This window comes from Falco rusticolus, chromosome 11 (genome assembly GCF_015220075.1).
Source record: "Falco rusticolus isolate bFalRus1 chromosome 11, bFalRus1.pri, whole genome shotgun sequence".
In the NCBI taxonomy this organism is placed as follows: Eukaryota; Metazoa; Chordata; class Aves; order Falconiformes; family Falconidae; genus Falco; species Falco rusticolus.
Window position 1 is genome coordinate 7934257 of NC_051197.1, and position 27186 is coordinate 7961442.

At 37.8% G+C, this 27186-nt stretch overlaps 1 protein-coding gene across 1 annotated transcript in view; it reads left to right on the top strand.

Annotated features, from left to right (window-relative positions):
• Positions 1-23456, top strand: part of FAF1 (Fas associated factor 1) — a 171571-nt gene extending 148115 nt beyond the window's left edge. The window contains exons 16-19 of the mRNA XM_037404855.1: positions 2098-2178; positions 2546-2623; positions 6692-6907; positions 20307-23456. Coding sequence (XP_037260752.1) covers positions 2098-2178; positions 2546-2623; positions 6692-6907; positions 20307-20390 — 459 coding nt within the window. The 3' untranslated portion in view covers positions 20391-23456. The remainder of the gene's footprint in view (positions 1-2097; positions 2179-2545; positions 2624-6691; positions 6908-20306) is intronic.
• The last annotated feature ends 3730 nt before the right edge of the window (positions 23457-27186 follow it).

Here is a 27186-nt window from a genome sequence, read left to right on the forward strand (position 1 = left end):
GAAGTTGCAAACCATGAAAGTTAAATAAGTTATCTCTGAAATAATTATGAATATTTTTTTTTAATGCTTGTCCTCTCACAGATTACCTGAAGTCATCTTCCTATAGTAAGATAATTTGGGAAGAGAGTTTTCGTTCTCACCATTCTAAAATAAATTTACTATATGCTTACGGGAAGTCTCAGCATAGACGGTACAACATTTTTTCCTTTACTGCGACTCTCCATTTATGAAAAGAGTTGGGAAAACCTCTGTGTATTCAAGAAGCTTTCCTCATTTTTGGATAACACAAAAATCAGGCTGTTTAATTATTTCAACACCCCGTCTTCTCAGAAATGGACTATTAATGTAGACAGTTTCTGCTGTCAGGTTTGAGTTAAGTTATGAAGATGTTCCGTGAGCATGGCACACAGAGCTTATCAAGGTCCAAGGAAGCCAGGAAGGGGAAGAGGTTATTCCGCGGTTATTGTCCTTTTTACGTTTTGTAAGAATTACTTGCACTTGTGAACAAAGTGATGGTTTCGCTATCTTCTGTGAATGAAATTTAGGACACACTGATTGTAGAATAATCTTGGGTCCTGTTTCTATAAGGAAGAAGAATTTCCTCTAAAAAGATCTTGTTACTTTCCAACTGGAGGTTGTATACAGTTTCCTGCAATTTGTCCTTTCTTCTTGTGGTTGCATGCTACTGCAGAGCTTTTTAACCACTAATGTGTTAGTTTTGTCTGAGGAACATCTTGGCATGTTTGCATGACATGATAATAACAGTTAACCTGTGCTCCTCCCACTTAAAAATGAGTTTTTGCCAAATAGTGAAGTACTGGGGAGGAGACTGATCACGTTGCAAAAATTATTCCTTTATGTGGAATAAACCTTGCAGATGAATGGGAAAATAAACATAATTCTTAAAAAAGCAACAGCTAGTAGCTTCCAATTTCTATGAAATACAGGGGACAGATTACCCCAGTGCAAGTGCTGTGTTACTGGTAGCTACGGGTGACCTACCAGCAGTCTCTCAGCTAAATCTTACTGGTTTTTGTAGGGACCAGTGCAACCTCTGCAGGGCTCTCTTGGGCAGATTATTAGATGTGAGAGGAGTAAGCACAGGGGAGCAGCAGCTGTCTCTGGCTCCCGAGGCAGAGTAGGATGCTATTGATTATACACTTGGCTTTCTCAGACATCACCCCAGTGCTGTTCCAGCTTTTGGGGATACCCACTTCTTGATCCTCCACCGCGTGGATGATGCCTCGCTTTGTTCTTTGCCTATTGTTAGTAAACCTTTGTTTCTTTGTGCTGTGGTCATTAATAAAATACTTTGCTAGGTTTGCTGGCTTGAAGTTGGCATGCTAACCTCAAGTTTCTTGTCTGCCTGCATCTGTCCATTTGAGATGCTTCCGAGCAGGACTTGCTACTTTCCCATCTTTGTATAACATTCCATACTGTGAATTGAGGCCGCTGGATGACACTTCATAGTGATGACCCCGGACAGACCCTGCTGAGGGCGCTTTTCCCAAGGAAGGCCCTGGGAGCAGCCCTTCTCCGGCAGGACACGCCATTACCTGTCGCCAGTCTGAGCAGAGAGCAAATTAAAATCCAGCCTCATCCTCTAAATCATGGTCTGTGCTTCCCTATTACGTGACAGTCCAAACTGTCGGCTGCAGGAGCGCAATCCTCCACGGCACCAGCCCACCCACACCCCCCGGTGACCCCCTCCCCACGTGGCTGGCACAGGAGGAGGCTGCACCCTCCCGGGGTCTGCGCCGGCCATGGCCCCGGCAAAGATGGCAGGGCAGAGAGCCTTGGTGCCAGATCCAGCCTGCAGGCCAAATCCCTTACGTGGTAATCGAAACAGAGCTGTAGGTAAGTCGTAATTTTTAAAGTCATAATTTTTAAAGCCAAGGCCGCCCTTGAGGCATTTCTGAACTCATTGCCCCTAGCAGGAGTCAGGTGAGTAAGGCAGTCCAATATTTTGAAGTCACTGGGGTTAAAGAGTGCTGGTGAACAGAAAGATAGAGATCCACTGGTTCACTGTTTGCTGATATTTTTTGTTTTCTTGTCTCTTCTTTTTCTTTTTTCTTTTTTTTTTTTTTCTTTCTTTAGGATGAACGTGAAGCCAGAGAAAATGTGAAGAGAGAGCAGGATGAAGCGTACCGCATCTCGCTGGAGGCTGACCGAGCGAAGGTCTGTGCGGCATGAAGTGATGGCGTGAATGTCGGGCTGGGAACCTCTCCACAGCGGGTGGAATCTCTGGCGCAGAGGACTTGCCCGCCTTTGGTCCTTCTGTTTCAGATGAGATGGCTGCTGCAGGAGTCGTTACTGCCCTCAGGGGTTGTGAAATGGCACTGGGTACAGTCACTGGGAGTAGACTTGACTGCATCTTCTTGCTAAAGCAGTCCTGGCCCCACTTAATAATAGAAGTTGGGGAAGGAATGACAGGAAAAGATCACTTAATAAATATCCTATTTCTTATAGTAATTTCTACAGAAAAGTTGAGAAGTTCTGTGGAAAGCGAGGTGATACATGTGTGATTGCTGTTTGTGTTTATTAGAGGGAAGCGCAAGAGAGAGAAATGGCAGAGCAGTTTCGCTTGGAACAAATTCGGAAAGAACAGGAGGAAGAACGTGAGGTGGGATGTTTTACCTTTTCTGACAGCTTTTTGGATTCATTTTGGAAGCTTTATGGACACTGCAACTTTCATTCAACATAGAAACTTCAGTTCAAAGTGTACTTTTTATATGAACATCAACCTGGTTTTCAATTAATTTCTTACCACATATATATAAAACAGTGCAGCTAAATCATTTTCATCCACTCTATTAATAGCTTTTCTGTTCTAGCATCTGGGTCACGTTTACATCATTTTGGTCTCAATTACAGCCAGGTATGGATAGACCTGCTAACAGGAAGCTCATGAAATGAGTTCCATAAATGGTGGAATCATTGGGAACCTCTAACCTTTTTTCTGCAGGCACTCCTTTTAAAAATATAATACTGTGAAGCCCTTTCATTTCTTCTAGGAAGTAGCACAAAGCCTAGCAGTAGTTCTGATCAAACAAGTTGCCATATTTAATTTAGGGGACACAACACTTAAAAAAAAAAAAAATGAAGAAAATGCAAAATCTAGAAAATTGGATTAATGGTACATTTTTAAATTTTTACACAATCTTCTACAGAATCTTCCATAGAATGAAGATTGTGTTTAAATGAACACTTTACATCTCTAGGCCTATACAAGAAAATAGAAATCATGTGCTGTAAAGAGTGCTGTTCCTTGAACTCTGTTATTTTGTAGATTCTCTTAATTTTGTAGATTCTGAGGGTCCCAGTGCCTCTCAGAGGTGGCTCCTGCAGCCCCTTTCAGGATCTAGGCTAGCTCCTGTCCCAGCTGCCTGTCTATGTAGATATTTACATAAAGCATCATGTACACGAATATACTTGTATTAGTGACTTCCTCTTTTTCACCTCCTGGCAAATAGAAAATGTGGTGAAAAGGCTGGGGTACAGCCCTGACTCTGTCCCTGAAGTCCCATCACATTTCAAAGGACAGGTATCATTAAAATATTTCCATCTGTTCTGCAAAGTTCTTGAAATATAAGTCCTTACAGACCTGCTGTGAGACACAGCTGATACTAGAAAAAGGACTTTGAAACCCTTGGATAAAATTTTCAAAATAAAACTGATACTCAAATATAAATATCTTGATTAAAATCACAGTTGTTGTCCTTTGACTTCTAGGCCTATAAGATTCTGCGAGCAAGTGGCTAATGAATACAAAACTATATCCACATCCCTAGTGAATATTTGTTTGCTGAGTATGTTTCCACTATGATATCAAATGTAAATGAAATATAAATATTGGAAGTATTTATTCATTTATATAAAGTATCAGGGTTCCAATATTTTTGGTGGACCTAATGTAACTTCTTTGCTTTGACTCTTACTGATTATGGAGATTGGAAATTTGGAATTATATTCTCGTGTAATTCTTCACTTAGTTAAAGTCCTTGGAACTCATGGAATCCTGAGAAATCACAGCCTTGCGTATCCCCCCTGATACGTGACTTAAAAGTATACTTGACATTTCAGTCTTGTGTACTTTGCTGATATATGAAAAGAACGAATTATACAACTGCAAAAAAGTTGGCTATGAACACATTTATTATTCCCTGAGATAAATCCAATAAACAAACTTATGAGCAATGCATTTGCGATATTTTTTTTTTTACCAAGATAATTGCATTAAAAAAACTGAACCATTTAAGCACTCAAGAACCTTTTAAACGGTACTGCTGTTGTAAATACTAAACTCAGTTTGACCAGCAGTATTGAATGGCTTGGGAAAGATGCAGTCCGCGTCTTTCTTATCCTGCAGTATCTGATGACATATTTAGCTCCTGTTGTTAACGTAAGCCGAGAAAGGAAGCTAAAACACAACTGAAGGAGCAGTGTACAAAACCAGACTGTGAGAATTGTGTCAATAATTGTAAGATGGCAATTCTGTGAGGTTAATAGCAATGGAACGTAAATCAGTGCTGTAGCAGTAACAGACCGTTAAGCCATCAGCTCACACTCAGAATCAAGTAAGAATATCTTTTTCTTTAAGTAATTTTGCATGCATAGAAACAATAATTACTTCTGCTTTACTATATCTGCTCCTGAACCTTTTCTGATACCTTGGCCTTCTGGAAATTGTTTTCTTACTGGTCCATGTTTTCAAAATATACCTGGGCTTCCCTGTTTTAATGTAGAGTGCAGTAATGAAAAGAATAGGATCTGTTTGCGCAGTAGAACAAAAGGGATTTTAACAATAATGTTTACTAACACTCCCCATTTTCAAGTATACAGATTACTTATACTGAATTGTTCTGCAACAGTGTTTACTTACAGAAGTGACTTTACGTTCAGTTTGTATATTTAAAATCTGACTATTGAGCTATTCACATACTGAACATCTTTTTATCAACACACTGGAATTGCTTGTTCAGGTTCAAGAGTTTTTAATGTGATCCATCACATCATTGTTTTCTGGCTTGGTTTGCTGGTACAGAATATCCATTGTAAATTGCCATTTTATTTTTAAGCCTTGGAGACTAGTTACTTTGGGGAGCGACGCACTCTTTGCACAAAGAAAAGAGCTCTAATGAGCTACTGTTGTTTATTTTTCTATAATATAATTGATTGGGTTCAGTAAATAATGTAGCATCTGTTGTTATACTGTGTGGGGAAATGTCAAAACAGAAAGATCGTAAGCAGGTGGTTGAGAATGGAGAGAGAGAAAATTAAAATAGAATCTATTTAAAATATAATCTCATAGTAGATGAGCAAAAATGAACTCAAGTTCTATGTATAAATATTTATACTGAGATATAATTTGCTCAGAGGTTCGTGTGTAAGAAGTAGCCTGTTTAAAAGCCTTTGTCATCTTCCTTCTGCCCAGTCCTTTCTCTTTAATGTAATCACCCTCCATCAGTTTCTGTTACTAAATGACCTTGGGGGGGGTTTCAAAGGCACGAATAGCAACTGTGTATCTTGACAGTTCCTTGGAAATTGGGACAAATCCGTGCCTGACTGCCTCTTCAGTTTGAAAAACTGTCTTGTAGGTATATTTTGGGGGAGGCCGTATGATCATGCTGCTTCTTCCATTCCTCAGCATTCTCATTAGCTGCTGCCTTAAGTGAGGTGATACCGTAACAAGGCTGCTTTCTAAGTATGATCTAATTTTTAATAGGTGCCAGTGCCCGTCCATGAGTACCGACAGCACTCAGTACCCTCGAATATGAATCCCATCTTGTTCAGCTGTCTTCATATTAGGCATCATTTAAAAAAAAAAAAATTATGATCAAAGTATTAGTGTTGTAGTAGCTCCCAGAGGCAGAGGACAGAAAATGTGGACTTGGTTCCTGCCCTTAAGATCGTGAATCAGTAGGATACACAATATTAGCAGGAAGACAATCGTACACATTTTTGGATGTGTAATGTCATTGCAGTTTTGGGGCTGATTTCATCATGCAAGCTGTCGCAGAAAATGTGCACACCTAAGCTTGGAACCATCTTCCTGCAAATCATAATAATTGCTTGCTTTAAATCTTAAAGCTCCCATTTCTGTTCTCCCAGTTTTCTTCTTTGACCATTCCTACTTTTATATGTACTCTGTGTATCTAATGTACCTTCGTGATATTTTTAACTAGATCTTTTAACAGCATTCTGGTTTGTTACAGTAAATCTCCCACATATATTTCTTTTTACTCTGAACTGCCACTAAGGGTCTTGTCTTTGCTGCAAATGGTCAATTACTCTGTGCAAGAGGCAGGCAATTTGATAAATGCATTTAAAGAAATATTTTTACTGTCTTTTAATTTATACCCTTTAAGGAAGCAATTGGCCACTTGACAATTATTCTCTCATTCAAATTTTTTCCAAGGCTTTCTGCCAAATGATTAAATTACTTTCCCCATCGTGCATTAACTGTAGACCTAATAATATGTGTTATAAAGAAGGATTTATTTTAATTAGTTGTCTGGTGGGCTGTTATTAAGGAATGAATAAAAATGATTTTGTCATTGAGATATAAAGCACAGCTATGGCTGTGGAGTACTGTGGCACACCTTGAAGTTCTAGAAGAAAAAAAAAGAAAAGCTTTCTGTCGTCGTCTGTGCTAGCATTGCAACCTAAATAGTTATTTTTCCTTCTTCAGGCTATCAGGCTTTCTCTTGAGCAATCTTTGCCTCCTGAACCAAAAGAGGAGAGCACAGAGTCTGTCAGTAAACTGCGTATTCGGACACCCAGCGGAGAATTCTTTGAGCGACGTTTCCTGGCCAGCAGCAAGCTGCAGGTTGTCTTTGATTTTGTGGCTTCCAAGGGATATCCTTGGGAGGAGTACAAGCTGCTGGGCACCTTTCCAAGGAGAGATGTGAGTAAATGTACCTTTCAATAATAAATACCACTACTTCTTACTCTTGTGTGTTTTCAGTGACATTGTAAAAAATCTTCCATTTCTGAAACAAGTTGTGGACCATATTCAGTGAAAACTACAGAAACGCTGAGCCAGCATTGCTCAGGTCCTGTTTTGAAGGAAGCCACATGGCTGTTAGTACGCTGTTTAGGTCTGTTACGGGCTGGTACTTTGGAGTTTTCTGGTTTTGCCATTTTGATAGATTTAATGTTATAAACAAGGAAGGCTAAGTGTCAGAAAGTATACAGTTATGAGGTAATCAGGGCATTCTAATAAATTATTCATCCACCTGTTACATAATACCAGTAAATAATCATTTATGTCTCCTAACTCAAAATTCTAATTACGTACCTGCTGTGACCGATTTTCAAAATCAATACTACTTACAAAATCCAATTAAATTCTGTTGATTTATCAACAGATATTTGCATGCTGATTACTAAGCTTCTTTGAAAATATACCTGTATGTTTTCTGCTCTGTTACAAATTAACTTTAATTTCTTATTTAGCCATTGTTACCACAAAGGTAAAAGTCAACGAGTCCAACTGTGCAGTGATTACATGGGGCCCTGTACAAAAGGCAAAGGTAACACACTACAGAGATGACAGAACAAAGCCAAGCAGTGATGGGTGAAGTTCAGGAGTTTTTTGGCCATACTGTCTCACTGCTGCAAAGACACGGGGGCAGCTCTGGATCAGCCGGGAGTTTCATTTGCTGGGGGCATCCCCAGGTGACCAGTTAAGCCATTTTTCATCTAAGGAGCTCAGTAACTTGGGTTGCTTTTCCATTTTGTTTCCCATCACTGCCCCTGCAGGAAGTTGACTAGGAATAAGTCTCTGATTAGTGTGTTTATGGTACTGTTTTCCAGTATGGTAACAGGTATCTCTTGCGTTATCATCTTATTTGTAAGTACTCCAAAGGGTCACAAGTACTCCGAAGGGGAGTAGAATAATGTCCTTAGCAAGCATGCAACCTTGCAAGTGGATGTGACTTCTGACTAATTTCTGGCATAACTCTGTGAACAGGATTGTAGTCCTTGCAGCTGTTCTTCCATCTCCTCTTATACTGAGAATCCCAAGTCAGATTGAAAAGCATTTAAGGAATCTCATTAAGCACTGATTAACTTTACTCCTTAAGCATGTAATATCATTTCCAGTGGAACCAAAGACTAGAAGTCATCTGTGTTTCCAGGATTACTGATCCTTCAGTTTACTTGACAGAAGAACAGTCTTCTACAGTCTAAACAGTGTTTTTGTGTATTTAAAATGTTCTGCAAGTCATACCTCCCTACCTGTAGGTATGTCTTAGTACATGTTCAATGTAAAAAACACTACAGATATATTACTCTAAATTTTTACATTTGTTTTTCACTTTAGACTGGCTGTTTCTGTACTTAATCACATCATCATCACTGTTAATTTTAGTCCTCTCTAACAAACTCAAAAATTGATCAGACTCACATAAGAGCAAATTAAAAATGGAGTAGAAGAGGAAAAAGACCAGTAAATTAGAACAGGCTGCCATTTCAGTATGTTTGTGAAACTCTCGGGGGAAAAAATACTGAGGCAAAGAAAGGAGAATTTAGTGGCAGGGTGTGGAGCCGTTGGTCTGCTGTGTGGGAAGCAAAGACCATGTAATCTTTTTTTCTATCTTCTCCAACCTAATAATGCCATATATGACATAAATGATTCATGTCAATTGACTTAGTGGCCATGTATGAATCCGGTTGCCATTGTGACCACCAGAGCTACAACAGTCAAAAAATAACCCCCAGGGGTTTGCTAACAACTGAGAACTATAAATGACATCTGCCTTGTTCCCCAGGTTTGGAAAGTTGGTAGTGTGCAACTCCACAGACCGTCTCAAAAAAAAAAAAAAAAAGTAATTTATGGATACCTTGGAAATACAGTAAAAGTACTCATTGCCTTAGGCTTTGTGGTATATAGCCTCTTAAAAATACACTGTAAGTTGTCAAGACCCTTCTGCTATGTGATACATATCACAAACACCCATTGAAAGCTGTGCAACAAGAACAGAGTGCTGGGGATGCTTGTGCTCCAGAAAACAATAGCATTTAGAATGTCTGTATTTAAACTATACATACCATTTTTGAAAAAATGGTTGAAAGTATCAGAATTACTTTGCTGGAGTTTTTGCTGTGGTAAGATTAAAACATGTTCTCAAGGTAATATTTTTTTTCTTCTATCCTAATTTGTGTTATGGTAAGATACATACCCCCAAAAGTGTTTCTGTCTTATCAAAACAAGGGGATTATCTTCTAGCAAATCAGCATTCTCTCATAATAAAACTTGTTAGAGCATTTTTACCTGCTTTTCAAAGCCACCAGTTTTGATACAGTGGTTTTGAAGTATTTTTACTTCTTTGGTAAATAAAAATTCATTAGTTCTTAGTTCTGTGTTCCACTTGCTTACACAGCTATCCTTAGCTAACTAAAAGTTGGTATCATAACCCTATTGTAAATACAAACTTCTATACATGAGTAAATACACAGATTAACCTTTTCCAGACACTACTTGTAGATTTTAAAGCAGCAGTGACATTCCAAAGCAGTTAAGCACAGGCAGTGACTTGTTACTGGGTCTTTGTCCCCAACTGTGTTGTTCTTTCTACGGGTGATGAAATGAGCTGTTACCCACTGCCTCTCTCAGTACCTTAACGAAGGCAGCACCGCATACCGTACCAGCAGGCGTGTGTCATGTGGGTGAACCCGGGCCAGCAGGTAACCTGTACCTCTGACCAAAAATACTGGGCACGCACATCTTTTGGAGCAAAAAGCTGTATTGTAAGTTCTTCGCGTTATTCTTAAGTGCACCTGCAAAGGCTTTATGGAAGCAAATGTGTGCGCTATTTAAATGTAAGTGCTGATTTTCAAATTCTAGATGCCTTTCTTCCAAGAACTGCTCTAATCTTCAAAATGCATTTAACTATAACAAAAAAAAGCTTGCCCTAAGCATATGAGCATGCTTAGTCAACCTCCTCACTCAGCATTTCTTCTAAGTCCCTTTCTCTTAAAAGCCTTCCCAACACTCATGTTGGTAGTCCTGTCGATCTGCCAGCTGCAAGATCCACCTTCTCCCAGTACCCTGGAGGCTTCCCAGATGTTCAGTTCCTCACTCCCTTCTGTGGCTGAGATCTGCTGAAGTCTTCCTCAAACCCTTTAACATCTCACGGAGCGGGCATTTCACCACACCGCAGGCAGGAGGCTGAAGTGTACCAGGTCTAGCTGCAACTGTTGGTGGAACGTGCAGAACAGATTTACCCAAACTGGGCTTCAGCCACCCTGCTAGGTTTAATGATACGTTTGTGAATGGTTTATGGCATCTCTCGGGAAGGGAGGTCCTGTTATGCTTTCTCCTTTGACAGACTATTTTTGAAAGACTGAATTTATTAACTTCTTGTGAAAAAATCAAACTTCCAACCTGTAATTTCTTCTGCTCGGTTCTCCATAAGGTGGAGCATTAGTTATGTATTTGAGAGTGTGCCTTTTGCAGACACAGCATTAGAGACTTAAGCTCTTTATTTACTGTATCTGGAAGCCCTGGTAAGCCAAGACTTCTACAGTATTTTACATTTTATTTTTCTGAGCCACAGCTTAGGATCAGGTGGCAGTTAAGTCACTTAAGGTTATTTAAATGCATCTAAAATGTTGCTTAATAATTCAGAACCGGTTTGCTCTGTTTAGAGTATGAAGATTTTTTAAATCCTTTTAATTAACCAATTTCAACAGCAGTTTAAATAAACAGAAACAAAAATCTGTCTCCCTTGAAAGGGCAGAAAATAAATTTAACTCAAACTGCATGTCAATTTAAATTAGGTATGATCAGGATTTCAGTAAATTTAGGGGCAGACAATTCTTAATATTATATGGGAGTATACAGTGAGAGATTCCTCCAAACCCAAATGTAAGCATTCATTCCTGTGCTCTGGCAGGGGTAATCTTTGACACCCATTTGGTGAAATTTGGTGACACCTATTTGGTGAAAATAACTCCACAGAATAGTAAGTTTAGCTGCAGCACTCAGCAGGTAACTGAGTGTTGTTACCCTCTGTTCTCGGAAGGGTAATGTTTGAGCATGATCCCTGTACTGCTATGCCAGATAGTTTGGCAGTTTTGTGTATCAGCACTAGAAGCCATCCTTTGTAAGGGTTATTGTGCGTTTCACCCAGTGCAAACTACTTCCTTCAAATAACCTACTTCTAAACTCATTAGGTGGTGTTTAAACTCTTTAAATAGTTAATGAAAGAGTTATATGTCCAGGACCTTTTCTCTGGCTTTTAACATCCTTTCCCTAATCATCACCTTGATAGAAAGATGGAAGAAAGGTGTTTTCATCAGAAAAGATTCATGCAATGTCATGATTATTTATACCCAATAGCGCTTTTAGTAACTTCACATAAATCAGGAAGGTAGCTTGAATAACTGTCTTATGGCAAAGGGGGATTTCAGATGAATGAAATACTTTTCTGATATGTTCAAAAAGATTTGAGAATATTTTTGTAAGTTCAGGGAAAATTTAACATGTGGTCCATGTAATTTTTCCAGTCATTTCAGTTACTGATATTTGTATTTCCTACTTCGTAAAGGAGTACTCATCTGTTTTAATTCACATAATTTAAAATTTTTCAGGTCAACGTAGATCTGATGGTGGCATATATTTTTCAGCTCTGATCTAGCTTACACAAGGCCACAGCTACCTACAAAGGTAGACCTCCCTCCTCTTCTCATTTACAACTCTCCTTAAGTCGATACTACCTGCCCTTGTCTTTCCTCTCTTTTGGGATATGTTGTAATTTTATTTATCCAAGCAGTTGAATTTAGTTTAGTTAAGAGGCTGAGAAGTTGCCTAAGCAATCTGGCCATACCAGACTAGCATCTTCCCACGCCTCTTTTGGCAGCATAATTTCTGATCGTTCTTCCCGATGACGTTTAACAGTAGAACAATTGGACTGATTAACCTTGAGTGTAAGAGAAATGGACCATATATCGTTGCAGCCAGAATGCTGAAGCATTTGCAGCCCCTAGATTTTATTGCTTTTAACAAGTTTGCTCACAAAGAATAGTATTGCAGTCTTGCGGTCAGCAGCTACAAAGGGAGGTGATGATATTCTTGCCTTACTGAAGTCAACAGCAGTACTTTTAGAGAATATTGAGTAGATTTTGCTTCTTGAAATGTGATGTTTACTTTTGTGGAAATAAAATTTCCGTATAGGTAGTCAAAAATTCTGGAAGCATTACAGAAAGATTTTTCATAATGTTTTCTTCCAAGAAAACAGACTTGATCTGGCTTTTCGGACCTGGTGTCTTGCGTAAGTAACTGTGCTATTGAAAGAGAAAGATTAAAGCCTTTCATGTATCAGGTCACTAAAAGGAGACGGAAGGAATGTCTTCCTCATCTCGTAGGTGTAAGCTTATTCTAAAAAGAAATAGAATTACATTCTGTAGGTCAATATAGTTTTTGATCTCTTACAACAACTATTTGAATATGGGCAATGTGCAACCAATTTCAGGAAATAGCTGTGCATTTCAGATGAGCTGGTTTACTTAAGACTTGCTAAAGTAAGCAAGCGTTCACCACAACGCTGAATACTCAATGCGGTATGTGAATTTTCAGTTGAGTCATCCTCATTAGTTAACCCAATGACTAATGCCAACCATGTGATTATATATTCCACCCAAGCACATCCCTTGGACCAAAAGTGCTCTTTTATTCAGCACTGCCCCATTTTACAAAACATTTATTTCAGGGGAGGCATGTTATTGTTCACAGGAAGATGCCTTTGTTAAGGTGCAGAGCTTTGCTGTTGCATATGACGTTATCCAGCATAAAACTGGGCCTGACGTTTTGTACTTTTTCCCTGGAATTCATGCTTAATGTCTGTTTCGTGGGCTTTCCTCCCCTTATAGGAAGAAAATGTAATGATAAAATACCAATAAAGAGCCTTTGTAATAGTATGATACTAAGAATGCTGTGTCTGGTTACCAGAAAATTTAATGATCTCCTGCTGCTTTGGTAATTGCATAAGTAATACATCAGACTAAATCACCAAAGCAGTCTTAGGAGCGCTTTTTATTCTATTTACCTATCTACCAATCACAATGTTATGTGTAGATATCATTGTGTAGATACTGTAGATATCATTGTGCTATCTGAACATCTTAATCCTTTGAACTAGTGATAAAAATCCTTTTGGATTGTTTTTCCATGCAGTTATAATTAAGTGCACATGAATATCAAATCCTGGGTCATTCTCCTGTGAGTGACTGTGTTCACATCCGTTCCCCTTTGGGATGTATGCTAAGCAAAGTTCTTGCAGTTCATTTGGAGCACTAAATGTATTTGTATGTTTTCAGACTTCCAGAAGATGTAGCTGTTGGTTTCCTTTCAGTGAAAGCTATGGTATTTCTGGGGACATGATCTTCCTTCTTTGTAGCTAGTACATCTTTAATTAAATACATGAATAATTGTTAGCTCAATGTAAGCACACTGGCAGTGGTGCCCACAAGTAACAGACTGGTTTGCTCCTTGGCACAGCAGAAAGGATGCTTAACATGCAACTGCTCTCATCTGTAAATGCCAGTACTTAAAGCTTTTCTCTACTCAGCAAGAAAAGTAAAAGTAAATAGTGGGAAGGAGCAGGTGATGGAGCTCTTCCACCCGCAGGTCCCTTGTCAGGAAAAGACCTGTTCCAGGGTTTTCTGTCAGCTTCTCTTTTTCCAAGAAACCGCATAAAGAATTCCTAAATAGATCAAAGATTTCAAACCAGAAAGAAGGAAAGGAGGAAAGAAGAAAATCTGAAGAGAGCTTTACAGCACCTTCCTCTTCCCTCACAATCTGAAGTCCTCCAGCGTCGGAGCTGTTGGCACTGTGGGGACCAGCACTGTCTTGTTCAGTACCTGCAGGTAACTCCTCTGAGTGACAGCACCTGCGACTTCTTGCTCTCAACATACAAGGCAACTGGCATAATACTTTAACGCCATCAATACCACATCAACAAAAGTCACATTACTGAAAGAGAATTTACTTAACTGAAATACTTTTGTGTTTTCACTTCTCCTGCCAGAACGAAAAGATGTATTTGTTATTTTGTCATTGAAAATGAGCTGTTGAAAGGCTAGATGAAGGTGCGGCCTTTTTGTAGTGATGTTTTTAGTAAGAGTGATTCTTAAAAATAAATACAAAACAGATACTCGGTGATGTTAGTAACTGGATGTATTTTGGCTGTGTTTGGGGGAAATACTGATCACTCAACAAAATTTCTGATCTTGGGCTAAAAAGAAGCACAGAAGTATCTCAGAGCTACCCAGGTGGAACTGCTGCACAAACCAGTTCTTAATGTCTTTTATTGGAAGGTAGATAGTTAATATATTTCTTTTACTACGCAGTGGTAAAAAGTCATAGGATTTGGGTAAAAATCTTTTTTTTTTTCTTTTTTTTTTAAACAACATTAACATCAGGGCTTTGTTTACTTTTGGTGCAAGAATGATTAGTGTTTGTTGGGGGCTTTTTAAGCTCTGTTCTACAAACATGAGGTATTTTTCCCATTTAAAAAATCAAATTTTAATGTAGAATTGTGAATTCGTAATGTTGAACTTTTAAAAAGCACCCAATAGTCCAGGCATCACTGTACAAATACAGCAACACTGGGGTTTGGCTTATCCTTATTATTTACATTGCCCTGTCATTATGCTTAGGATTTTAACAGAGAACACAGTTGCTATCTTAATTTACTGTCTAAGAAGTCAAGTAATGCAAGTCAGGTTTATAAGCCTTCAGTCATTAAAATCTACGCAGCAGATTCTTTTCTAATATAAATTATGTTAAGGCAATGAAAATTTACACTATGCAAACAGTGGCGGCATCTCAGCTATCTCAGAGCTGCACAGCTTTTCCAAGAGAGTGGAAAGAATGCTCAAAGTAGAGGATAGAGTGTCACAATTTTCTGTTTTATCAACATCTGTTACTTTGCTTAGTAAATGTATTTTTACATATGCTTAATCTAAAATATGGTTTTGAGAAAATCTCTTCGGAGAAGATAGAGTGTGACATATCTGGATTAAAGTTTTGTACTTAGACAGAGACTAAAGTCTTTTACTATGACATATTTTTCCTTGTTTGTGATGGCTGTCTTCAATTCAGATGTAAATTGTCTCCCAAGTTTATTCAACTAAACCAGATCTAATTGCATATATTTCTATAAGGTAACGCTACTTTTGTTTGTTGCACTAGTTGAGCGTATTATCTGTGTAACCCAGATATTTCAATAGGTAGAAAGGATTCGCTGTATTTGTTTGTGTGTCATTCTGAAAATATAGTTTTTTAAACAGATCTGGTACTTTACCAGGTGTGCCTTTAAGTGATTTCTATTGCATTTATAGTTTAGGAGGATTAGGAAAGAGAGTAAAAGAACTCTTTGTCCGTTGGATTCATTAAATGTATTCATGCGTGTGTAAGTGGTATAGAGGCTGGCTACTTGGGAATCAGATCCTTGTCCTAGGGTGTAGAGAAAGGTGAAGGGTGTGATATTTACTGCTTGTGTAAGTGTCATAATAATTGTGTATTCGATTCTTTATTTTTAAATTACCTTCCTGAGCATTAAGACTTTTTTTTTTTGTATTTATCTTTTCCCTGCAGAGTTAGGGAGGGTAAGGAACCACACCTTTGAAATGGTAGAAGTACAGCTGTACAGGATGTGAGTGTGTACTAGGACAGATAGGTCAGCAAAGGCAAAGACAGAAATAACACAAAAATTACTCTAGAAGGAAAAAGACTTTGCTACAAGAATGTATAAAATTCTTGTTTAAACTAGTATTAATTTTTGTTACTGCGTTATTAAAAAACCCACAAAATTTATTCAGAATAAAGTATAAGTAGCTGCTTCACTCTTACAAGAGAAATACAAGGGTTATCGTTACTGTCTTTTGGTTTTGTGCAGTTTTCAATCATTCAAACTTCTAAGTGCCACGGAGAGGCTTCAAACAGACTAGCTAGTGCATAGTTGAAATAACTGCCACAGAATTAATTTAAAGAAATACCTATTAAAGCAATAAATTTCCTGCGCACCAAACCAACATCAGTTATATGACAAAGCTTTTTAAAAGATATAGTCTTTGTTCCAGTGCACTGAAGCATAAGGTCCTGTAAAATTGTATCCACAGTTGGAAGAAAAGTCCTGTTTTACCAACTGAAAACCTATTTCAGTGAAACTGCAACATTTTGCAGCTGCAGGGCAAGATCTAACACTGGTCAAAATAATGTTCTGTTACCACCCTCTGGTCACGTTGCTAGAGTGAGTCTTCCCTGAAGAGAGGGGAGTGTTAAAAGTTTGCATAGAAGGTGGTTTGCCTGAAGATTAAAACTCCCAGGGCACTCACTGCTTTGGCTTTGGGGCAGCCCTGAGCGCGCCTGTGTGTTATTCTACAGAGCTTCAGTATTAGTAATGTCACTGTCACTTGAGTTACACTCTCTTAGCATCTAAACATTGTCTCCTTCCTCTGCCACCCTCCTCACTATATAAACCTGAAACAACTTAGAGCCTCTTTTTAAGGAGTTTTCAGTTACATGTCATTATAATAGAAAGTACTTACCTTAACAAAAGCATAAAGTATTTTTTAAAACTACATTCACCTTATCAGCTGTTATCACCATATGACGTGAATGGATTCAAACCGCATGCATATGACTGGTAGAAAGTTATTTTAGGACTTGAAAATACAGAGAGACACTATGCTTTTTGCATTTGTTTAGGCCTTTAACAAATGCTGAGCGCTTACCTTGGTGAATTTTGCGACCTTAATCAAGAATATGTTGATTTCACCACACGGGTACCTACATAATCTCACGGAATTCAACAGGATCCAATCAGATTTGTTATATAAACACATGCTTAAAATGGCTTCCTGTGTAATTTCTAACAGCATAGAAGAAATCTTCAAATAATAAAGGTATAGGAGTTTGGGACAATGTAACTTATATAACATGCAAAGCTGTTTAGAAGAGTGCCATGCAATGACATCAGTGCAAAGGATTGTCAGCACTGAAGTGGACTCCAGAATTTATCCTAAAGGTAATGAAACAAGGTACACAGATACAAATATGAAGGCATTTTATACTTTGCATTATTAAATAACCCACCTAAATTTAAGTGAATGAAATTCATTAGAACACTACATTGGACACACCTGTGCAGGCTACAGCTCTTCCGGGGTCCTTTGATCTCTATTATATATTGCTCTTAGATTTCTAATTCTGTTTTAAAATACTGTAAGTTACAAAACATCTTAGGTCTTATATTTCATATATTTACAAGAGAAACCATTTCTTTTGGTAGGAAATGTGTTCACTACTAAGGCTTCTATTCTTTGTAGTAAACAACATATTTACAAACCACAAATAACAAAGTAGAAGCTGCAGAAGGGTTATGGTGTGATAATTAAGTACAATGGCGACCCATATGAACAGAAAATGCCAAGGAGCTAAAACAAAGCAACAACAGCTTTGTTTGTTGACAGATGTAGGAGCCATATTGTTAGTTAATTGGGTAATGGTGTAAACATTTGCAAACTCTGCTGTCCCTCAGTGAATTAAGCAGCACACTGAAATTACGGTGAAAAGCTGCACAGTCCTTTAACTGCAGGTACCGCACAGTGCTTGTAGCTAACCTTCTGAGTACAAAAACACTGAGGAAGGGACATAATGTGTTGTTATTATTTAAGGTACTTGAAGTTTGCAAACTTTAGAGTTTAGACTGGGATATGTATCTTGAATTACGCTCAAGTGAATAAAATAGGTTTCTGTATGGTTACAGTCTGGAAGATTGTGTTCATTGCCTAGGCTTGGTTTTCAGATTATTTTTTTTTTTTCCAAATGCAGAAGAGACTTCCTCTGTCTTCCCTAGCTTTTCTTACAGAAAAAAAGGTTGCAGGATTTGAAAACAGGGAAGTCTAATTAGATACTGGCTTGAACGGAAAAGAAGGAAGATTGCTTCTCTCAGGTGCACAATACCTCTTCTGCTGTGAATTGCAGAGACCCCTATTTACCGCACTTTCTGTGCCTATCTGCAATAATGGACTGTAGCAGAATACCAAAACATTAAAAAATGCAACAAGATACTTAATTAGCATACTTCTGTAATCACAAACTTAAATGCACTACTTTGGCTGTTTTTTACATAACAGGTTTGCTTTCTAAGATAATAACCTTTCAATAATTTAAGCAGCATCTGTGCAGGAATGCATAATTGGACTGTAGATAATAGGAATCTAAAATTGAGTCTGGTTTTTATAAATTATTTTTCTCTTCAGACATTTAGCAATAGCTCACCATGGTACATGAAGTTTAAGAAAATACGTTCCTGCTTTGGGAATAAAAATAATGCATCTCTTTGTTTCGTTTTTTTAAAATTCTGCCTTTTTTTTTTTTTAATTCTGTTGCAATCAGAAAGGCAAAATTACATTGATTTCAATGAGCTCAGGAAGTGATAAGCTTTTAATAGCTGTTTAAATAATTAATTTTCTGTAATTATCCAATAAAACAATAGAAATACAAATATATTTTAAGTTTGATATAGTTGGGGGAGGGGAAAGAGGAGCAATACTGGTTTTGTTAATTGGTAACAGGAGTAGTAAGTTATGCTTTTAAGAAAAAATAAATTAGCATTTTTATTAATTCATAGTATTTGGTGTGCTTGACGGTGTTTTCAAAAAATAATTTTAGAAAGCAGTGGCATGCTGTGATCATAGATAAAACAGATTTAACTTTGGAAAGATGTTTTTGGGTATGCATTTGCACTTACACCTATAGCGTAAGACTAATAACCTATTATTTACAAGCAAACTTCTGATAACTCGTGTGCTCACACAGCAAAATAAAACAGAATTACCAGGGAAAATAGATTTTTAAATGGAAGTGAAATAGTTCAGCAAATTATAAGATTAAAAGAAATAATGTTCATCTTTCTATATGAAACTTTGCAGTAGTCCTCTGAAGGATGTCACAGCATTGGCATGTAAACCTGAATGTCTGAAGGACACTAAGACCCTTGTCATCATTATTTTGTCTATATAAATAATTTTATTATGTAATACTTACAATTAAATTTTAATTGTCATAGGAGAGATCTATCCCATAGGCAGCAGTCTAGCTTCTAAGTAGAATCCTCAGCACAAAAGTTTCCTGCTGACTATAGATGGAGAATTGCTTATGTGCCTTAAGTGAAAGTCTGTGATAGGATGGTCAGGATGCTGACCACCTTGCAGGGTTGGGTGCTAAGAGCCAAACGCTGAAGAGTTTTGGCAATAATGATGCAGACAGTGCCTGTATCATTCTTTTCCAAACTGCATGGCATTTAACTCTCACTGGAATTCTCCTATATGGCTATCTGCACAAGTGATTGCCTAAATACCTTTACAAGTCCAACAAGGAGTCTCGATTCCAGGGAGCAATCCTATAATACAAACGTACACACATGCCTACATAAGTACTATGTGCTATATATCATTTACAATGCACACAGATAGATAGATAGATATACACACATATATGCATAGTAAGCAAGCACTGCAGTAGTTGGGTTGTGACGCAGTTTCACCATATGGTGAGCTGATTTAGCACCTTGCTCCCAATAAAAGGAGGAGGGCTCTGCTTCCTCCCTTGTACTTGCTGCTCAGTGCTTTTGCTACTTACCTTGCACTGGATTTGGTGTTGACTGGACTTGCATGTTCACCAGTTGAACCCACAAGCATGACAGAAAAAACCCAAACAAACAAAAGTGCACAGTTTTCTCCCAGCCTAGGTTCGCTGAGGTGGCTGATAAGTATCACAGTGGATGAAAGTGAGGTGCTTTCCTGTGTGACTTGGTGCAAGAAAGGGAGTAGGAAAATAAAGGCAGAGTAAGTTTCCCCTTTCAATGGAGAGATCATGCTGGATTGGCTATGCTGCTTGCACCAGCAGTTGATTGAAATGTAAGGATACTTAACTGGGACTACAGTTTTATTTTCATCATAACTTGTGTTTTGGTAATCCTTCCAAAAGATCTTAACTTTGACAAAAACAAATATACTCACACGTTGGTCTATGGTAGAAAACCAGACCTTCTTGGAATTAGTGTGGTGGATTCTGTTTATTATTACTCTGTTTATTGTTATTGCAAAATAATAACAACATGCAAAATACAATATATATGTATTCTTAACCTGCATTTTAGGAATTCATACTCACAACTGCAGTTACCACTGATGGAGGGACTCTGAAATCTCCCTGGTGGAAATCTGCCCTGTAAAGAGAAACAATTCAAAAAAGTCTGTTTACACGTATCTTCTTGTTCGTATCTTTACAGGTGACCCAGCTGGATCCAAATAAATCGTTACTGGAGGTAAAACTGTATCCTCAAGAAACCCTTTTCCTAGAGGCAAAAGAATAGATCAAACGAGATCGTAGGACTGATCATCCTTTGACAAGCCAGAGGCACAGCATTGAAAGGAAGACTTCTATCAACACCACCTTGTACTATCATCAACTCAGTTCAATGTCACAACTTTGCCTCTTGCAAGAATCCTGAAAAACTGAAAAAAGATAGCTACTTAAAAGTTTCACATACATGAGTATATGTTTCCAACCTCATTTAAATGAGCAGAGGATAAAATTCTGCTATGAACACTGAACATTATGACTCTGTTGCTCACTTATCATCCAGCTTTTGTTATAATTAATGCACTGTTAAAATGTGAGTGATTGTTAAGTAGAATTTTTACTCCTCAAATGCCCCTTTTTCACCAAGAAATCTTGGACATTTCTGCCTGTACTTTTGACACTAGAATGCTGTATATTTGATATCTCACTGAGCCAGTGCTCTCATATATATGCATTTTATTTCTGTGTTTGAATTTCTACTTTGTCAACTAATTTAAAAAGGCAGAAAAAAATTAACAGGACATTCTCAGCCATGGAAATTTAACAGTATTATAGTAGAAAGCATATAATTTTTGTTAGTACTTTCTGACTTCTTTGATAAGATGTAAGGTTTTGTTTGAAGAATATAGTTTGACATATATGCGAGATATTTATTTACTGGTTCTGCTTGGGGTCTCAGTTCTGATTCAGTTTAGGAAGTATTTTCCATTACATTGCAGTGTGTGAAACTGCTTATTGCATGATGTGAATATTTAAATAACATTAGAAATGGCCAGTACCAGAAACCTGGTATCTTGCCAAGACTTCAGGAATCGGTTGATATTGAATATCAGCCATTAAAAACCTTTCAAATACCAGATACAAAAGTTCTTTATTTCTCATTGTGAAAGAAAGGGCAGTTCCCATTTTAGCAGTTTTCCTTCATTCTGGCACTTGTTTGTATCCTATTACTCTGCTGGTTTAAAGCACCTTGTTTGTTTCATCAAACAATGAGTATCTTAAGAGGTGGTGTATTAAGAAATCTGCCTTATTATTGCACACTTTGGACATTTTAATAATAGATTACTGATCCCATCTCAAATTAAAGAAATCCTAGTTCTCTTGTCTGAATTGTATGCACCAGCTACCTGCTATCTGATGTGGAAAAAATCTGGTACTTTAAATTTCTCAACCACAGAATAAGCATACCGAGTCTAAGATCATAACATACACTTGATGCCAAACCTGCATCAAAACTGGTTTGATTAAATTTTTTTACTTTTTTTCTTTTTTCTTTTTTTTTAATCTCTGGGCTTACGGGATAGTGCACAGTAGTGCTACAGAATTGCCATCTGCTAATCAAACTTTTGTGTTATTTTTTAAAGCCTGGCATATTGTTTTCCACCTATGTTTATATGTAATTCATAGTGTTTATCATAGCAAAATGAGTTCTGATTTGAAAATTTTATACTAAGCAAAAACCAGTTGCACACATCTTTTAGTCTTTCTTTTTTCTTTGGAAGGATGGTGATATAAAATTAAACGTATGCCTATTATTAGGGTTAGTGAAGCTGATATATTGTTACCTTTACCAAAAATGCAAATTTCTGAGCTGGGAAAGCCTTATTCTACCTTTTGTAATTTAGCGAGTGCTACAGCAGACACTTTTGGAAGTGAAGTATCTATGACAAAAGGTTTGGAAGTGTAAGCAGTTCACAAATAAAAGAATTCATAGCCAACAGAAAGATATGTGTAATGGAAAGCTGAATGCAGACACTTCATTCTGAACTTTTCTTACAAAAAAAATCCACTATGTTTATTAAATAAGAAATTAACGTAGGTTGCAAACTGGGGTGATGCTGTTTCTACAAACAATCACAGTTAACACATACAGCAGGATTTTAAAGTGATGCATATCTTTTTTTTTCAGATTAGCTCTTCCTTCTAAGCTGGCTGTTGAGAAAAGGAATTGCTGAAATACTGCTACACAAAGTAAAGCGACCTTTCAGCTAACTTGTTTATATTAATCTGTTCTGTTTAACTTTTGTTTGATCTCATCAGGCTGTTTTATCTCACTCAACTTTATTTCTGTATTTTGACTATATATTCTTTACTTTGATACTAGTTTTATAAAGTTATTAAATGTGGCTTGAATATTTGTTGAACTTGTTGAAGCCAGTGCTCCCAAGGTTTGTTTGGCCTTTTTTTTTTTTTCTAAACTATTTTTTTCCCTCATTTTGTTCGTATTGCAAAATACACTGTCTTTATCAAAATGTTCTAGTGATAATTAACTGGAAGTGTTCAAAGTGGTGGCATTACTGCTGTCTGATACAAAGACATCAAGATCAGTATGCAGCGATCATTCTGCCACAACATAAGTGTATCACTCTTTAAATAAAACATTTATGATTTTGGTCCTTAAATACTTTGGGCCTGATTTCAAGAAGCAACGATCTAGAGTCACCTTTCCAAATTACACCCTCAGTACAAACCAACCCCTATGTAGAAACGTTAATATTCTATGCCATCATTTTCTGCTCTCCTAAACCATGGTATTGACTTCGGATGCTCTGCTGGCATGGTTAATCCTCTACAGTCAGTCTACAGACTAATTTTATAATTCAATATTACCCTAAAACTGTAACGCTGTTGCTACAGAGCATATCCTTCATTCTACCTTTTTCTCTTCAGGTTCTTCACATTAATGGATTATCATGAACATGATTAACGCATTAGTTTTAATTCTTTCGGAATTACTGTTAATGAATGGAATCCTGTATGATGCGTTGGCTTTCATTATTGGCCTTCAGAGCATTACAGTGAAGGTGGGGCGCGCTCTGGCTTTTGAAGAAACTTCCTGCCTATTGACATTGGTGTTTGAAATCATTATTAGAGAATATGCAGAACACAAGCGTTTGCTCTGTATTCTCTGCATATGCACTCTTAAATTCAGTGAGGGTGTTGAGGGTGTTTCTAATGAAGCTATGTTGGGGGTTTTGTTTATTCTTTTTAATGTAGCAGAAAAGGACTTTGGCTTTCGTAAACTGTACCTACTCAGTGACATTAGAAACTTAAAATAAATTTTCAATTACAGTAATATTTCTACTAAAAAGCTACATCATTTCACTCTTCCGTATGTGGGGAAAAACAAAACTACCCTGCCCTAGATTCACAGGAGGACTGAAGCACTTCATTATACTCATGTCCTCATGTCCAGACCCCCCAAACAATGCACAGGAAGACTAAGGTGCCTTAGAAAGGGGTCCACAACAAGCAGAAAATACATAAGTAGGTGTCCAAACAAAGCAAAACAAAACACCCACATGCAAAGAGTCACTACCAGGCAGAACCCCCTTGGGGCAGTCAGTAGGAAATCCTAAAGATGGCAATGTTTTGTGTTTGCCATGCCTCACTGGAGCTAAGGCTCTGCTGGCCGGCGTCTCCCTCTGCTGAGGGCTCACAGCACCGAGACCTTACATCAAGGTAAGCACCGAGTCCGTCCTTCCAACATTTGACAAAGCACAGGATACATTTTTATTTTGAAGCAGTGATGGTGGCTTCTCCTGAGTCTCCCCTGCAGTTTTTACCGAATTCTACTTCACGCTGAAGTTTTCCCATATTGTGTCATATGGGCCTGAGAAGAAATGAGCCCCGATGCGAGACATTTCACGCTACTTCAACACCACCATAGTACCGCCTGCTTTGAATGTGTGTGCGCTCTCCGCTGTCAAAGCTGTTTGCCAAAATACAGAATTCTTTACGCTTGTTGAGGGGGAAGGTGGAAGCAGGAGCATCAGTCTTAGGGCTAGAGATGGGGCACTTGCCCAGGATGAGCTATCCAGCCCCTTCCAGTGACTGTTCGTTGCAGCCATTGGTCTTTCAGACAAACGACCTAGGAAAGAGTGACTGTTGATTCTGCACCCTAGTTAAATTTTCTTCTGCTGCTTGTATAAAAGAGAAGGCAATGGTGCTAGCCTTAATTGGGGTTTTTTTTCTGGACAGGTCCTGAAAGCAAGCAGAAATTACATGTATTGTACACAGCATGACCCATGGTTCGCTACCTGAAACCATCTCCTCAGACATGACAGAGATGGAGGAATACCAAAGTTAGCACTAAACATGTCAGGATCCGGGCAGTTTTATACTCTATTTAAACTGATACAGATCTGCACTGCCACCAGAAGCGCCACCTCTGCCCCTATCTTGCACTGTGGCCAGGCAAACTAATCTAGCTAAAAACTAACCATTTTTTTCCTGGAGTAGTTCTCTGACTGCTCCAGCTTGCTGAGTGGCTGTATGTACACCAGCACCAACAAAAAAAGCAGAAGGTGGAGCATGCCAGGGGGTGAGTAACCGAAGATGAGAGGAAGAGTGGGCTGCTCCCTCTGACAGCAGTGCTGATTATGTGGGATTACATTGATAGTGGTCGTCAAAATATTTTTTGAATGCCTTGTAATTACCTTTACATTGTACATTCATTTTTAAACAAATGGTATAAAGGTATTGCTGTCCGAAGTTTCCATAAATTCTGTGGAAGGTGGTAGCCCAGAATTCAAGAACTAGGAAGCCAGACAGGAGGTACCTTGAGTGTGTGCAGTGAGGGCATGGTTCACTCCAGCTCTCACTCTTACTAGTCACTACAGACCTAAGGAAGCAGCCCAAGTACCCTACCTGCAGGAGAACAGTTTCACCAGGATTTGATGTCTCATTAGATACCAGAGAATTCATTCCTTAGTCAGGGCTTTATCTCTGTGACTTCTTTTATGTGTAATAAAGACTGAAGTCACACTGCAGCCTTAACATAATTCAATTAAAATGTCACTCAACTGCTGGTTATAGAAGTAGGCTTCATTCGTTCCTGTGCTCACAGAACTAGTGGTTAATATGCTTGTAACTTAGTAATTACTACCAATGAGTTTCATTTACTGTTTTTCCAACTCAGTGTTGTGACAGACTTCCACAGTTCATGGCTATTCACTTTGGATCCAGTCATCTTGAATGAGTTTGTATCATTCATTAATATCATCACCTCCTTGCCGATATCTTTTTCCAAATAATATATGAGTTACTTGAACAATACAAGTTCCCACACAGATCCTTGGGGATATTCCTGGTGTCGTTTCTCACTGTGAAAACTGTTCCTTACTGCTTCCAGCTGCTATCAATCTCTTGAGTAACATTCCTTTTTTCTTAATAAAAAATGTTTCCCCTGTAGTAAACATCGCTGTGAATGTTTAGTTTTCCTGCAATTGCCCTACTTTAAGTACTCCTTTTACACACTGAAAAAAAATATTAGTCCAATTATCTTTCTGGCAGGCTTCCTGTTTCTGATATTTTTAATGATCTTTTACACCTTCGGTAATTGTTTCTTGAGGTCCATCAGTTGTTTAGTTCTGGTTTTGTGTCTTCCAAGTTAACTTTCCACAGTTGTATTCTTTTCTGTTCCCCTAATTTCAGTCTGTCTTTCAGTTGCATCCTTTAATGTGCTGGCTCATGTGGCTCAGCCACTTCTGGTGGCCTTGTGGAGTCTTTTTAAGCAAGATATACATGTTCTCTGAGGAACCAAGACAGTGTCTTCAAATAATTTTGATTACAATCTTCATCTTTCACCCGAGACTTAACTTCCCTTTATTATTTTCCTCTTTATGCAGTTTTCTTCTTACAGATAAATGCTACTGTAGTGATTTGGGGTTTTTTAGTAAAATAGTGAATATAAGTGTGCTTTCATTTACCTCAAGATGTGTGTTCTATCATTTTATTTGCCTCTATGCTTTATTTAACCTATTGTCACAGTCTCCACTAGCATGAGTTACTATCACTCACAGGCGTTTTATACCTTGTAACTACAGCATCCTATTCATGATCTTGCCTTTTCTAAATGTAATGATACATGTAATTTGTTGTCATTTGAAACCTCCTGTTCTGTTTCAGCCATTTTAGGGGGTTTTAAATTATTCTAATGTGCATGCAGAAACATTTTACATTTTGTATAGGTCTATTTGCCTGTTTTATATGCCTTGATAAATTAGGACTTTTGTTGTGTAAGGAAAAGCAAGCATTTCCAAAATGTGGTGGCAATTAAGAAAGCTTCTTTTTTTTTTCTAATGACAATTATAAACTCATATCTACAGAGAAACTTAATAAATTATTTTGTGGATCTAACTAAAAAAATGTAGGGTATTTTTTTAGAACTTAGTTATAACCTGCAAACTGTAGAGAACATTCCACTGCTGAAAAATACTACTACTTTTTCAAGGTTTAGACAAAGGTGAATAAGACAATATGTGATTGTTGCAGTATCCTCTAACACACAGAAGAAGAAAAAAAAATCAGGTTTTCAAGATTACATTATAAAGTTTGTTCAATCCATTTTAACTTTTAGTTTACCCATCTTCCCTAGCCGTATTAAAAGTGGTTTTATGCACATGTATTAAAAGCATTCAAGTATTCTGAACTGGGAAGTCTTCATAGATACAAAACATTCCTTTTATTTTATGAGCATTTTCACAGCAAATACGCAGTTTATTCTTTTGACAATTGCATTTTGGCAGCTACAGCCTCCTTTCATCATTCCCTGTATTTTAGACACTTGCAAGTGGATTCTTTCCTTCAGATAATGCTCACTGTCATATTTGCCTTCTTGTCATCATGCAATCACTATGCAGGTCCCATTATTTCTTATCAATCAAAAGATGCCAGATTCAACAGAATACACATTCTAACCAGTTAACCCTTTGAGAATTCTTGATTTTGCTTTACAAAGTCCCTCCTAGTTTTATTAGCATTTATCCAGCTGCCCTCATAGTCTGCTTCTGGAATCAAACCAA